General features: G+C 37.6%; 1 protein-coding gene across 9 annotated transcripts in view; it reads right to left on the reverse strand.

Annotated features, from left to right (window-relative positions):
* The window catches only part of PPFIA2 (PTPRF interacting protein alpha 2), a 655,361-nt gene that overhangs the window by 71,122 nt on the left and 567,867 nt on the right, over positions 1–16,372 (reverse strand). For all 9 annotated transcript variants that reach the window (XM_050934433.1, XM_050934482.1, XM_050934424.1 and 6 more), the window contains 3 exons: positions 13,820–13,849; positions 12,383–12,513; positions 8,135–8,289 (listed from right to left, as the gene is read on the reverse strand). In XM_050934433.1, coding sequence (XP_050790390.1) covers positions 8,135–8,289; positions 12,383–12,513; positions 13,820–13,849 — 316 coding nt within the window. The remainder of the gene's footprint in view (positions 1–8,134; positions 8,290–12,382; positions 12,514–13,819; positions 13,850–16,372) is intronic.

Here is a 16,372-nt window from a genome sequence, read left to right on the forward strand (position 1 = left end):
TGTCTCTGAAGTGCCCTGTACCAGAGCTTCAGGAGGCATGTACATAACAGGGCAGTTATGGTATGATCCAGTCCTGTCTTCCTCTCCCAGCTTCTGACAGTCAGAGGTTTAGGGTCTCCCTGATCCTGGTGTTGCATCCCTGACCATCTTGGCTAATAGTCATTGAAGAATCTATATATTGGGCCATCACAATATCCCATGGCAATGAATTCAATAGGTTAGTTGTGAAAAAGTACTTCCTCCTGTTTGCATTGAACCTGCGGCCTATTAATTTCATTGGACAATCCCCAATTTTTATATTATGTGAAAGGGTAAATAACTCTTCTCTATTCACTTTTTCTACACCATTCATAATTTTATAGACCTCTATCTTATCCCCGCAAAGTCATCTCTTTTCTAAGATAAGCAGACCTAATCTTTTTAGACCCTCCTCATATCTGGAATCTGTTCCACAGCCTTGATCATCCTTGTTGCCCTTCTCTGAATCTTTTCCAGTTCTACTATGTCTTTTTTGAGATGGGCCAACCAGAACTGGACACCATATTCAAGGCATTGGTCCATGTATTTATATAGTGACATTACGATATTTTCCGTCTTATTTTCTATCCCTTTACTAATAGTTCATAAAACACTGTTAGCTTTTTTGACAACTGATGCACATTGAGCACAAGTTTTCAGAGAACTATCAAGGTGACTTCAAGATCTCTTAGAATGCAATTTAGAACCAATCATTATATATGTATGGTTGGAATTATTTTTTCCAATGTCCATTACTTCGCACTTATCAATGTTGAATTTCATCTGCCATTTTGTTGCTCACATTTTGTTGCCACCCAATTTTGTGAGATCCCTCTGGAACTCCTCACAGTGTGCTTTGGACTTAACTATCTTGAATAATTTTGCATTGTCTGCAATCTTTGCCAATTCACTATTCACCTCTTGTTTTCCAGTTCATTAATGAGTATGTTTTATAGGACAGGCCCCAGCTTGAGAAGGCATACCCGTGCTAGCTTTCATTAAGCTACCACACTAAAAACTAAAGCTACCATACTAAAAACAGTGTAGTCATGGAGACCCTTTCCCCTCCCCAAGTATGTACCTGTCCAAGACACTGGGTACATATGCGAAGTGGCTAACCCATCCCACTGCTTGCGCCACTGTGATTACACTTTATTTTTAGCATGCTAGCTCAATCAGAGATAGCACAGGTGTGTCTTCTTGATCTGGAAATTGCCCCTCCCGCTCAAAGTGTAGACATATCCTTAGTGACTTGCCCAAGATTGCAAAGGAAGCCTGGGGTGAAGCAGGAAATTGAACCTGAGTCTTCTAAGTCCCAGTTTAGTACCTTAGCCACTAGACTGACCATCCTTTCTTGAGGATAGACATCTAGTAGGGCTGTCAAATGATTAAAAATAATAATTGTGAGATTAAAAAAAAGTTGTGATTAATTGCAGTTTTAATCATACTGTTATACCAATTTAAATGTATTATACATTTTTTTGGATGTTTTTCTACATTTTCAAATATATTGATTTCAATTACAACACAGAATACAAAGTGTACAGTGCTCACTTTATATTATTTTTATTTGAAATATTTGCACTGTAAACAGGATAAAATAAGAGAAATAGCATTTTTCAAGTCACCTTACACAAGTACGGTAGTACAGTCTCTCTATCATGAAAGCGCATCTTCCAAATGTAGATTTTTATTTTTTACATAACTTCACTCAAAAACAAAACAGTGTAAAACTTCAGAGCCTACAAGTCAAAGCAGGAAGGGGCATATGCATGTTTAGCTGATCCACCATGTAAAGTCCTTGCAATGACAGCTACAACAGTGCCATGTGAATGCCTGTACTCACTTTCAGGTGACGACGTAAATAAGAACCAGGCAGCATTATCTCCTGCAAATGTAAACACACTTGTCTGTATGAGTGAACAAGAAGTAGGATGTAGTGGTTTTGTATGAGGCGCATTGAAAAATATTATTTCTTTTGTTTTGTTTTATCTTTTTTACAGTGAGAATATTTGTAATCAAAATAATGTAAAGTGAGGACTGAACACTTTGTATTCTATGTTGTAATTGAAATCAATATATCGGAAAATATAGAAAAACAGCCAAAAATATTTATAATAAATTTAAATTGGCATTTTATTATTGTTTAACAATACAATTAAAACTGCAATTAATCACACTGTTTACAATTTTGTTAATTTGTTTTGCGTTAATCGCATGCATTAACTGCAATTGACAGATAGACAGACAGACCCATCTGTCTGTCTGTCTGTCTATCTGGTGTCAAATCATATTACAAACTGAATGCTAGATTGTGGCTCTGTGCTCTGCCCTGAAAAAATGAAGTATGTTGTTGTGGTGTTCAAAGAGCACGTGAGGAGGAATATTATAAGTCTGCTTATTTTTCCTGCTGTTCAGTGAAGAGAGTGAACCTCAGTTTAAAGTGGCCAACCTGCTGGCTCTGCTCACTTCTCACCCGCATGTGGGGAAGGTGGAAGTAAGAGCTCTGTGGTGCCTGCTTCCCCTCCCATGTTACTGTCCATGATGTAGGTAACTGGAGTAAAGTAGGAAGAGGACACCTCACATCTCCTTATTCTATGGCAGTGGTTCTCAACCTTTCTAGACAACTGTATCCCTTTCAGGCACCTGATTTGTCTTGCGTACCCCCAAGTTTCACCTCACTTAAAAACTACTTGCTTACAAAATCAGACATAAAAATAAAAAAGTGTCACAGCACACTATTACTGAAAAATTACTCACTTTCTTGTTTTTACTATAATTATAAAATAAATCAGTTGAAATATACATATTGTACTTACATTTCAGTGTATAGTAAAGAGAGCAGTATAAGCAAATCATTGTCTGTATGAAATTATAGTTTGTACTAACTTGGCTAGTGCTTTTTATGTAGCCTGTTGTAAAACTAGACAAATATCTAGATGAGTTGATGTACCCTCTGGAAGACCTCTGAGTACCCCCAGAGGTACACAAACCCCTGGTTGAGAACCACTGCTCTATGGTAACTCCCTAGTGCAAGACTGGAGTCACAGTTTGGCCCTAAATTAGTATATATTAGATACTGGCATTATCTCGGACAACATAATAGAATTTACAATATTAGTAAGCAACTAATTTTTCTTAAAAAAACTGAAACAAATGGATATAGGGTATCACATAGAGGAAATAGAACCCTGAAATTTGCAAACCACTTTAACATGCAACTCAGTCAAATGAGAGCAAAAATCTATTGGTGCATCTGTTTGCTGGTGTTGAAGAACAAATGCCTTTTTTAAGGTCATCCTTTTAAAATATAAATCATTCTACTGTTATAACTGTCTACAGGACAAGGGAACATTTTCAGTATTGTAAACAGGGCATTAGCCACATAACTTCCAAGATGGCAGCCATGCATCTGATCACACACACACACAAAAATCACCTCATGCATTGCTTTATTGTTAGTGTCCTTTGACAGAAGTTTTATAGAATACTTAATCATATGTTTCCTTCTGACCCTTGTAAAGATATCACTTACACTCTTTTGTGCAGATTAAGTTGCTTTAGATATAGGTTGTGTGAGTTCATTAACATTTACATAATGGAAAATATTCTTAGTATAATATACTTTTACAAAATACAGTTGTGCTGTTTGAATAACCAAGAAAGGATGGCAAACCTAGGGTTATGGCAGCCATAGTCTTAAATGTATATGTGAATGAGATAAGTGCTTTATAACACTCCTATCTTGCAAGCTGATCCACACACTTGCACCCACACAGATCAGTTTTATAATCAGGATCTAAAAATCACTGTAATGTATAGTTTGTACTAGGGACAGATATAGCTAATATGTAACAGGAGAAGAAACACAAAAAGAAAGTTTAGCATGATATTCCAAAAGGACGTTAGAAGATGCACAAGCTGATAAAGTCAGATGAGTTAACAAAAGATGCGAAGTTCCCCCCCCAAAAAAATCTTTAAAGAAATATACATACGTAAAACATGTTCTAAGGAATGTATTAGACTTTGGATAGTAATGCACATAATTTAGTAGACATTGAAAGAATAATAACTCAAGAGTAACAGATTTAGCGCTGGAAAACCAATTCTCTTGAATACATACAAAGAATTTGGTAGAAGGATATTATCAAGGAGAAATCTTGGCCCTATTTAAGTCAGTGGTAAAACTCCTGATGTTCCAATATTTTTTTTTAATCAACATTACTCAAATGAGAGATTGTGAGAATTTATATACATATACCTATGTTTTTTAAAGAGAGATTACTGGTTGCAGAAATATTATGTATACTTAAAGTTGCTGGAACCAGAAACATCTTTGGCACTGAGATGATCGTTCTAAGTAAACTCACTCTGTGTGCTAGTCTGCGTACGTGTGTGCACACACGTATGCATATGACTGCACACATGAAAATATAAAAAAGAAAGAACATTTTTGCTGAGGCTAGTCAATAAGATCTATTTAATGCTGTCTGTTGCTTTATTGAAGAAAAGGGAAGGTATCTTCCAAATAACAGGAAAAAATAAATATTTGGAATAGTAAATTTGTACTTCCACAGGCCACATCAAGATTAGTGACATCTGGAAGAAAGAAGTTAAATTAGGACTTTTTTTATTCCCTTTTGTCAAGTTAATTTGTGACAACACATTAAAAATCTGATTTTAGCAGTCAGAGGTACAATGATATAGAAGTCTCATGACATAGCATCCTAATGTTAATGTAACTTGCAATACAGTTATAACTATATCATTATAGTTGTCATAGAGCTAGTTCAATCAATTATGTAAAAATTTGTACTCTGTGTGTGTTTTTGCTACTATCTTATATTACCTTTAAAATACTAGCTCTATGCCAGTGTAAGCATATAAAAGCTGCCTGCCACAAAAGACTTCATTTCCTTCTCTTTTCTCATCTGTCTTGGTTACAAATTAAAGAGGAAACAGGGATCACCTTTAACAGCTTCTAAAAATGCGTTTGTTGCTTGTTTTTGGTTACCATATGTAAATGTATGTTTTATTGTTCCTGGCTATGTTTATATAAAATGTATGTTTTTCACCTTCCCCACAGTGAGTTGGGGACCTATTAGGTTAGGAAATGGTGGTTAGGTTATAATGTCACAACTCATTATGTAAACCTGTGATGGACATCCAGGGGATACGGATCAGATAAAAAGCGGATTGGCAAAGGATTTAAAGGAGGCATACTTTAAAGGAGTGAAAAAGTGGGTTCAGGCAAATACAAATTGTACAGCAGAGAGTCAACCCTCTCTCCTTCATAGCTCCCTTTAAACCTCATAGAAAGGAGGTGTTGGGGTCCCAGCAGCGGGATGGCTAGACCAGGATGGAAAAGGGGAAGGATGATGGCAGCCCCTAAACATAGGGAAATGAGAATGGAATTACCTACACTGGACACTTTTATTTGCTGGGTACATCCAGATATTTAAGAATAAAGTTGCAGCCTAATTAAAACCACACCCAGTGTCTCATGTTCTCCTTCTGGCATAGCCAGACAATCATCTATTGCAAATATTCACTAATGTCTGCCTGAAACTTCATGAGTTGGTTCTTGGGAATTATAAATGTGTTTTAACAGATTACGCATGTATAGCATGAACATTTTTAGGTATCATTTAGACAGTAATTTACGGTCATCTTCTATTGCTTCTGAGGCAATCTTTACAGGAATTTTCCATTCTGCACTGTAAAGAGCAGCATAGAAGACCAATACATTTATTTTATCTTTCTCCTCTGGGCTCTGAGTTACTGTAAATTAATACAATATTATGTATAATTTGCCAATATCAATAAAATTGGTCTCATGGAACATAAATGGGAATTAATAACCCAGTCTAAAGATATAAAATTCTCAATCAGTGCAGATGGGAACATGCAGATTGACTTGAGAGACCCATTTAATAGATTTTGAAATGCACTAAACTACCACATGGTTGAATAAATCAGATTTTCATTCTTCCCCTAGTGACACAGCAAGAGAAGCCTAAATTATGATTAAAACTCAGTCCTTTTTCAAGAACACAGGGTTTTAGTAGGCGAAGAGAGGAAGATAGGGTATCCATAACGAGAGAGATATAGAACAAAAATTCTGAATTCTTTGATTTTATACTGATGGATTGACCCTAACATCAACTATTTTCATATGTGGAACTCTAGTTCTGTGATGTATCAGGAGCAGGTTTCACTATGGATTTAGGTTTCTAACTTCAGGCAATCAAGTTAGCCAGATACATTTCAAATTGGTGAAGTGTTCTAAACTCTCTCTCATGGATGTGTCTGGTGTCTGTTACTGTAGTATCTGAAAGTTTCACAATCTTTAATCCACAGGGCCGGCTCTAGCAATTTCGCCACCCCAAGCATGGTGGCACGCCGTGGGGGGTGCTCTGCCACTCTCCGGGTCCCGCAGCTCCGATGGACCTCCCGCAGGCATTCCTGCGGAGGGTCCAATGGTCCCGCAGCTCCAGTGTCTACCGAAGCCGAGGGACCAGCAGACCCTCCGCAGGCATGCCTGCGGCAGGTCCACCGGAGCCACCTGCCGCCCTCCCAACAACCGGTAGAGCACCCGCAGCGGCGTGCCGCCCCAAGCACACACTTGGCTCGCTGTGGCCTGGAGCCGGCCCTGTTAATCCAGTTATGCTCACAATACCCCTGAGAGACAGGGAAGTGCTATTATCTCCATTTTACATATAGGGAACTGAGGCACAAAAACTGAGTAACTTGCCTAAGGTCACAGAGGAAGCCTGTAGTAGAGCAAGGAATTGAACCTGGGTCTTATATATTCCAAGCCAGGGCACTTACCACTAGACCATCCTCCCTTCCTAAACACCAGTGATACCATCTAAAGAAGAGTGATATTTTCTAAGTTATAATTTAGGAAAAAAGATCATATGAAGTCCTTACCAAGACAAAACTCATACTGATGTCAATAAGATTTTAAATGACTAAGGATTTCATGTTTATACCCATCGCTATAGCAAAATGGTGAGTACGAAGTTACAGCTGAAAATATATTCCAAACTAGTGTAATGTAAACCTACAATAATAGGAAGCTTTTTAATATGAATTATAATGGATGTTATGATTCTGTCACTGTGCTGTATGTTGCAACAGGAACCACGTCAAACTATCACATCTTTTTTAGGCTCCCATAGCTATCTGGATGCTATAAAACATCACATTCTCACTGATATGTCTTCTGAGCAGTAGCCCAAAGAACATTATAATTAGATTTTTTCAAATTAGTGTCAAGAATGACAATTTGGACTGACGAAGTGGGTATTCATCCATGAAAAGCTTATGCTCCAATATATCCGATAGTCTTAAAGGTGCCACAGGTCTCTCTGTTGCTTTTTACAGATCCAGACTAACACGGATACCCCTCTGACTCTGGACTGAAGTATCTATTTCCTGAAAACACTGTTTTTTCTGTTTGTGCTCTGTAAAGTCTGTCCAATAGGAAGCATAATGGAAGCCAGACAGACTTAGAGGCAGATTTAGTGCCATTAAATGAATTAAACGAGGATCACAGCTGAGGAAAAATGCATGAACTATAGAAAGAGAAAGGGCAGTTTCAGTGGGAAATGTGACCAATAGCAAGAGGACAGCCAAGCTATGACTAAAACAGCCAGGAACTGCCTACCCAGTGAGAGACTGGAAAACTGAAGGGCTGTTATATTGAGTTTTGAGAAACTCCCAGATTGCATTATTAAGATAAGCTCATTACTGTGGGAACAGAAACTATTACCGTTCTATTTTCATTAGTTAAGGGTATGTTGTCAGCAATTTTGCTCTAATACAACAAAGTATTTAAGGAGTGCTTAATTTTAAGCATGTGAGTAGTTCCATTGAAGAGGCTAACTCTCAGGAAACAATGAAGCTTGTTAGCTTAATGGATTTCCTTTCATTTAGAACATGATTATACCAAATTCCTGACAAATATGCTCATTACTATAATGAAATTTAATGGAAAGGTTCTGCCAGTGCAAAAGAGGAATATGCCATTTAGAAAACAAGAAAAAAGCAAAAACAAACACAAAAATGACAGTGGAACAATGACCTAGGCCGAGTACAACTAATTCCTTACTGAGCTGTCCAAGTCGAGCCTTCTCTTTTTTACCAAACAAACGTCCTATTGAAGACTTGATTCCTTTCTTTTTGGGAGCTTTGTGTAGGGAGTCCTGGCTGCTACTGGCACTGCCAAGACCAATACTTTCCGGCTCCAGTGAAGCTGGCAAACTACTGTAAAATTGAAAAGAAGAGATAGGTATCATATTATTCTCCTGGCTAGGTTTCATTTTCTCCTGAGCAGCTGTGCAAACACATTATCTAGAATCTAATAAGAACCTCTTCATAATTAGAACAATTAATCAAATTATTGATGTTTTCTTTCCTGTACAGCTTAGCAACATATAGAATAGTACAATGTCTAATGCTCTTGTCTCAATCAATCAGAAGCAATCCCATGAAAAATGGCAAAGAGGAAATAAAACGTAAAGAGTCTTTCAAATTTGTTTTGCCAAAAATGATGCTGGGAAAATGTATGAACAACAACAATATACGGTTTCCCAACTGAAATCTGAAGTGTTATTTGTAAAGAAAAATATATCAATGACAAAGTTTTTATCTCATTTACATTGTGTAATTAGACAATTACAGAACTAAATTTCAATCAGATAATTTCTGTTTGTTTCACTCATTAACCAAATACAGCATATATTATTGACTACATATTTACATCAAAGCAATTCAGATTTTGGGCATTGGTAAAATTCTAAAGCAGACATATTGACATTACAGGCTACTTCATGGATTTAACTTTAAAAAGGAATGTTTTGCAAAACAGATTACTATATATTCTATATGGATACATTCAGCAATTGCTACTGGGAGTCCATACTTACAGTAATTGCCATTCAGTGTTATCTCAGATAACGAAGTTATTTCCTGTGCCCAGCTTTGGATTTCACAGAGTAATAACAGTTGACAACTATTTGCATTTTAATAGTGTGTACTTTATATTGTATATTTATTACACTCTTCAATGACTAACCATATTCCAATTGGCCAAGATATAACCATGTGAGTAAAAGAGTTGGTTATCTGTCCTCCTTGAATAATCCACTATATTAATTAAGGTTTGTATCAGTAACAATGATCAGCTTATAAGTAGAACACAACAGTCAGGAGGATACAACCATGTACATTTCAAGGATACAAATACCAAGGGGAAGAAGTAGTTAGAATGGCACAAGGTGATTTTATAATTAACTTTGATACGGATAAAATTAAGAATGGAAAAATGTATGCTGTGTATCAGGAAAAAATTATAAAATCTCCTTAGACCACTGTTGGAATCCTCAAAATTGGTACATTTGAAGTTAGACTGGACAAACATTAGTGAATGTATGGTAGGAAACAACAATCTTGCACCGGTAGTGTAGAACTGATAAATGAAACTGTTTTTAATTGTTCACTTTATTAATGTAACTTCTGTTCACCATTCACTACACTTGCCTACACTGTAACTTCTGTTCCATATTGTAATTCAAACCCCATTTTAAAACACTCACTCCATTTTGTAAAAGCTTCCTCCAACCTTCATTTCTGCAAACCCTGCTGTAATCTTATTAGTTTAGTTTATATGTGTGAATGAGGTATGTGAATGACGGAATCAACCTCCAGCCCCAGCCTGTCCTGATGAGATAAAGTTCAAATACCAACGGCTGAAGACCTAGACAACAGCCCTAAACAAAGTAAGAAGCATCCACCCTAAAAAGAAAAGGACAACAGAACAACAGAAGGAAGATCAAAGCCAGGTTCAAGGCGGAAAGTCACGCCTGCAATTGATGGGTGATCAGTCTAAACCCAGAGGCAGCGTGACACAGCAAGACCTATAGACTTTGAATCCAAACTAAAAGCCTATAAAAAAAGAAGGGAGAGATGAGAGACTCTGGGTAACATTCTGCTGCCAGCATGGAAGGACCTCGGTGCCTGCCCAACAGAGATCCAGCTTGTCCTTGTGCCTGGCTTTCCTGGCCAGTTAGCCGCCACAAGCTACGAACCTGAGCTACAAAATCAAGCTATGAACTTAAGCTATCTTCAGGAATGGTAACTATGCAGCAGCTGCAGAACATCTGATGGATGTGTGTGTGTGTGTGTGTGTGTGTGAATGTGTGTGTGTGTGTGTGTGTGTGTGAATAGGTATTAGGTATAATGTGTGTGTATAAGAATTAAGATATTAGTTATTAGTCATAAATCAAATTATTATCATAATAAATGTGGCATCTTTGTCTTGTCCCCTTTAATAAGATCCTGCTGGTTTTTACTGGTCTAATATAATTGGTATAACAGTAGGAAAATGGATTTTATTATTTAATTTTATTTTTCTGGGTGAAATTCTGGTCCTACTGAACTCAATGGCAAAACTTCCATCTCCCTTTATGTGTAATTTCTATCATTCATGCTGAGCCCCATCTCTCACCACCTTGAGCAGGCATTGTGTAACTGTAATTGGGTCTTCCATGGCCAGGCTGCCTAGTGGCTAGATCACTGGCCTTTCTGTCTGTAAGGCCAGAGGGGATGTAGGGGGACCCCGGCCCTCCCTCTCTACCAGATCCCAGCCCAGGGCCCTATGTAGATCACCCTAAACAGGCGAGATAGGTCTCCCTCCTGGCAGGGAGTCAAGACCTGCTTTCCCGGGCTACTTTCTACAAGTCTCTTCAGTTTGGGCATGACCCCGCTAGTCCAGTTTATTGGGGGCTTGCCTAGTCAGTTGCCTCAGGTGCTGGGGCTTATCTGCAGCCTTCCCTTGGCAGGGGAGCCCTTACTTGTCTCAAGTGGCTGCACTGGCTGGCAGGTTGCTGATCCGTCCCCTCAGGCACACAGGCAGAGTGCTCCTGCCTCCTCACCAGTCAGACCCTTACTGAGCCAGGTGCCCTTCTTCCTTCTCCCACCCCCAGGCCTGGGATTGGCTGCCAGTATAGCAGTGTGGGGCTAGCTGAACCCAAAGGTTTTCTTTAATCCCTGCTATGCCGGATGGCAGTTTCTCTGATCCCTCATGATGACAATACATGAAAACAATCTCCAACATGTGCAATATCACTTTGTTAATAAATGTAAAATGGGGTCTTGTTTAATCAACTAATGAAATTAACAAATTATTATGAATAAAATACCCCTTTAAAAATCTTCTCTCTCCCAGTTTTTCTCGTGTCTTTTTCTTTTCATCTATATGCTTGAATACTTAAAACTTTGTACCTTCTTTCTATGTTTACCTAGTTGCTCCTTTCCATTTTTCAAAATCATATTCTGCAATTCTTTTTGTGTTCCCTTATTCCTTCTCTTTTCACTACTGTTTCCCTCTCTTTCAGTGATTTTATTTCACCTCTTTGAATATGTATTTTTTTCTTGTATAACACTGTACAACCAGTGCAAGACATGCTGGTCACATACTTATATCTTTCATGTTAAGGAGCAATGCTGCAAAGCTATCACTAGAAATGATTATTTCAAAATTCATTTTCACTATTTTTTTCAAATGGATGAACCTAGGGAAAATTAATTTACAGCAAATATTTCCAATCCTGAAATATTTTCTCTTTCTTAGGCCAGGTTTACACTAGAAAAAGTTTGCCGATATAGTTATATGGTTCCAAATCGCAATATGGACACAATTTATACAAGCAAAAAAGTGCTTTAGCTGGTATGGCTTATACTGCTTCCCCAAGCTAAATAAGCTATTTTGGCAAAACATTTATGCTGGGATAACTATACCTACATTAGGGCTTTTGCCAAGCACAGAAACATCATTAAAAATCAGACCCCAGCTGATATTACTACACAGGTAAAAGTTTCTAGTGCGTATACCTGGCCTTAATGAATCTACTTGTCCCTCTTCTGTGGATTCTCAGTTTACCTATCCCCTATATCCACATCAATGTTGTCTCTTGGCCTCCTGCAAAATCCAGGATTTGTTTATGCAGAGGCACTTGCCCTGAATTCCCCTTGTCTTCTCCATCCATGAGGATTATCATCATTTAACAGCACTCTTTCAGGTGAATATTAAGGTTCCTGTTCTAAAGTAGTTATAACTTAAAGTTAGACCAAAGACATGACATAAGAGAGAAACAGACACTATTATTATTTGTTTTTTAGCAGCAGTGTAGTGCTTGGGATTGTAGAAAAGACAAAGAAAATAACATTTTTTGACTTGCTGGACATACAATCTCAAAAAAAGTCAGGGTGTACTGGGAAATCAGAAGAATCATATACTTTTAAAAGGATATAACGTGGTCAAGTTGTGAATTTCTGACTCATGTTATGAACTTCTTACCTTCTGGCATCATTGTGGTATGAAGAAGGAAGGGTATGAGTCATCCTGATGGCTCTGGGTGTTGGAGGAGGAGAGGTTTCACATTTTATTGTGGCTTTATCTTCACGTCCATCTTCTTCTACCACTGCAATCTACCAATCAAATATATCAGTGAGAGTATGCATCGGCTCTTCAAGACTTCTGGAAATTTCAGCAAGTATTTGTCAAATGATCAGGTTTGGAATCAATTTAAATTATCTGAGCAAATGAGCAAATATTAGGATTATATAAAAACCACATGAAAGTATTAGGAAACAGATCAAATGTTCTAACTGTGCCAACTTAAAATGTATATTATAAAGGAAAGAAATCATACTTAGAAAAGCAGACTGTTCCTATTATGCAGAATAGGCTTGATCTTGCAAAGACCTTAGCATACAAATAACTTTATGCACAAGCAGACCAACTGAACAAAATGGGACTACTCATGTATTCAAAGTATCTCATTCTTGTCTGACTAGAACAAGCGTGGTCTAGTCTAGTGGTTGGAGCAGGCATCAGGCCTAGTGGCTAGGGTCAGAGCCATAGTCAGGAGTCAAAGCCAAAGGTCAAACTGGAAGGCAGGAACTGGATACCAGCGCCAAGGGTCAAGCCATAGGACAGGAACTAGAGAGAGCTGGGTATCAGGTGAGGAAGCGTTCAAGGCAAGGACTCAGTGCAAGGGAGGACTCAATGCAAAGTAACACAAGACTAGTCACAGTGGTGGGCATGAGCATTGTGAAGCCAGTGAGCTGCTGTTGGTGTAAAATCCAGCCTGCTGACCTCTGCAGCCAATCAGGCAGCACAGCTAATCAGACAGGCCAGCTGTACTGGTGAGGCTGCCTGGAGACTAGCTCTGCTGCAAGCCCTAATTCCTAATACTCATGAGTTAAGACTGTGCAGGATCAAGTCGATTGTTTTCACAGCTTGTTTATGAAGGGATCAAATTTCTAGATCATAAGCATCAAGGAAATGGAATTTTGTCACAGTTTTTGATGGCTTTGCTAATCTCTCTCATACCAATAGAATTATGACATTCTATCCCAGTTATATACATAATTGCGTATTGTACCAGCACAGATAAAACTCAACCTTAAAGATTATGGCTGCTCCATCAATAAAAAGAGTGAACAAAATGTTCTGTGAAAGTACTCAGAATGTAACTAAGCTTGGTTTATGATGGAGTGTTTCTTAATGGTTGCACTAGAGCATGAATTATCAGATAAAGTCACCTGAGAGACTTAACCCTAACACTGAATTAATTGTTGATTTTCACTCACAAGCATTTTCAAATGAAAATACATTTTTCCAATTGTTTAGACAAAAATGACATAAAAGTTTTATAAGTAAAAGGCATGAAGAAATTTAAAAAGTATGTTTAATACAGCTATTGTACCATTAAAATATCGAGTGTCATACCTTTCGTCGATGTTTCCTTAGATCACTTGGCTTCGGTCGATGAAAAAAGCAACAACAAAAAAGAATTATTAGTAAACCTTATTTGACCAAAGAAACACTCAAACTTCACATATATATTTATTCTGACACACAAATAGTGACAAGAATACCCATTCATATTCTCCAGATGCCTTTGACATAACTTAAAAATATCTTTTGAGTGCAGTAATTTAGAGAACCCACCACAAAGCCCTGCTTTCCTGCAAATAATTAGTCACTCCCACATGGCCCCTTCATTTTCACATGCCTGGAAAGAAATAAAGTTTTCAGACATGATATAAAATTTTCATTTTTAGTTCCTTTCCCCCCCGTATCTTCCATAAATCCTCTCAAAAGAATCAACAACAGTAAAAGGATAATGCTTTCTTGCAATTCTCTCTTGTTTAAAACTTTTAAAATATTTCACTGAAAAACAGATATGAGACCAAAACATCAAACTGCAGTACATGAAAGATGGAAATTTCTCTCCTCTTATGGTAAATCTAAATTAATATTTTTGTGTACCTGACATTTTCAATAACTCATCAAAAACACCAATCATCTTTACCACAGGCATTATCTCACCATGGAAGTCTACGAGAACATATATTGTTCAACTGCTTAACGCTTCTACTTCAGGCAAATGTGTCACTCTGTGATATACAGCTAGAGCTCAACAAATCCTGCAGAGTTTGTTTTATGCAAGTTTACATAGATCTGTCCTGTGAAATCTGGCTGCAGTTATTGGCATCTAACGAACTCCTATAGGTTTATTTGGAAGTTTGTGTACTATAGAATCTAAACCTCCAAGAAGATCTCCCAACTTAACCCTTCCACCCAAAGAGTTGTCGGTCTGTCCTACCCATACCCAGGCAGCAGGAACAGGCAAACCATACCTTCTGAAATAATTACGTATTGAGAACAGGGGGAAGTAGCATTGTAAAATGCTCAGTGTATTATTTGCTAGAGACTCCCAATGGATTCCATAATTACCTGGCTAAGTCTTGTAGCGGGGGAAATGCCTCTACTCCTTCGTCTGCTGGACTTTCATTTGCAGTTTTCATTAGAACCGAAATGAGAATCTTTTGGATAACCTTTTTCAGAGCACTTTCCCCACTCATTTAGTTTAGTTTCAGAATTTTTTTTGAAATGTTCAATATCAGTTTCATGCTCATTGGTGGAATATAGGTGGTTTAAGGAATATTCAAACACACTATATGCAGTTTAAATATAATACAGGTTAAATGGAATATGGGAAAACAGGTCATCCCATGCAACTGGCCTTGAAAAGCATATACAGAGAAACGCACAATGTACCACTTGTGTAAAACAGAAAAAAAATCACCTAAAACGCTTTTAAAAATAAGTTTTAAAAGGTTTTAATATCAATAATGGCCTTGTAAGGCTTTTGCTTGACATTTAAATCTGACCTAGGATTAACAGCCTTCAACTCTGCCTCAAGCTATGTTTTATTAAATGGATTATTTGAGACATCATTGCTTATAATAAAAATCCTATGCAAATTGGTTCTGATACTTTTTACTAATTATTATTATTATTTCTATTACATTGGTACTCAATGGCCCTAATCAGAGAAAAGGGCCCCACTCTGCTAGGCATTGTACAGAGACAATAAAAACCGAACACAACTTAGTCTTTCCTCCAAAAACCTTACAACCCATATGTAGAATCATAGAAACAAAGGAATGGAAGGGAGGTCAGTAGGTCATCTAGTCCAGTCCCCTGCACTGAGGCAGGACAAAGTATTATCTAGACCATCCCTGAGAAGCATTTGTCTAACCTGTTCTTAAAAACCTTCAATGATGGAGATTCCACAACCTTCTTAGGTCATTTGTTCCAGTGCTTAACTACCCTTACAGTTAAGTAGTTTTTCCTAGCATCTAACCTAAATCTCCCTTGCTGCAATTTAAGCCCATTACTTCTTGTCCTGTCCTCAATGGATAAGGAGAACAATTTATCACTCTTCTCGTTATACCGATCTTTCATGTACTTGAAGACTTATGTCCCCATTAGTCTTCTCTTTTCCAGACTAAACAAACCCAATTTTTTCAATCTTTCCTCATAGGTCATGTTTTCTAGACCTTTAATCATTTTTGTTGCTCTTCTCTGGACTTTCTCCAATCTGTCCACATCTTTCCTGAAGTGTACGGCCCAGAACTAGACACAGTACTCCAGTTGAGTCCTAATCAGTGAATAGAGTAGAAGAATTACTTTTTAGGTCTTGCTTACAACACTTTTGCTAATACCAGAATGATGTTTGCTTTTTTGCAACAGTATTACATTGTTGACTCATATTCAGTTTGTGTTCCAATATAAGTGCCCAGATTCTTTTTCGCAGTATTCTGTCCTAGGCAGCCATTTTCAAGTTTGTATTTGATTATTCCTTCCTAAGTACTTTGCATTTGTCCTTACTGAGTTTCATCCTATGTATTTCAGACCATTTCTCCAGTTTGTCAAGATTATTTTAAAATCCAATCCTGTCCTCCAAAGCACCTGCAACTTCTCCCAACTTAG

This window comes from Gopherus flavomarginatus, chromosome 1 (genome assembly GCF_025201925.1).
Source record: "Gopherus flavomarginatus isolate rGopFla2 chromosome 1, rGopFla2.mat.asm, whole genome shotgun sequence".
NCBI classification, from domain to species: domain Eukaryota; kingdom Metazoa; phylum Chordata; order Testudines; family Testudinidae; genus Gopherus; species Gopherus flavomarginatus.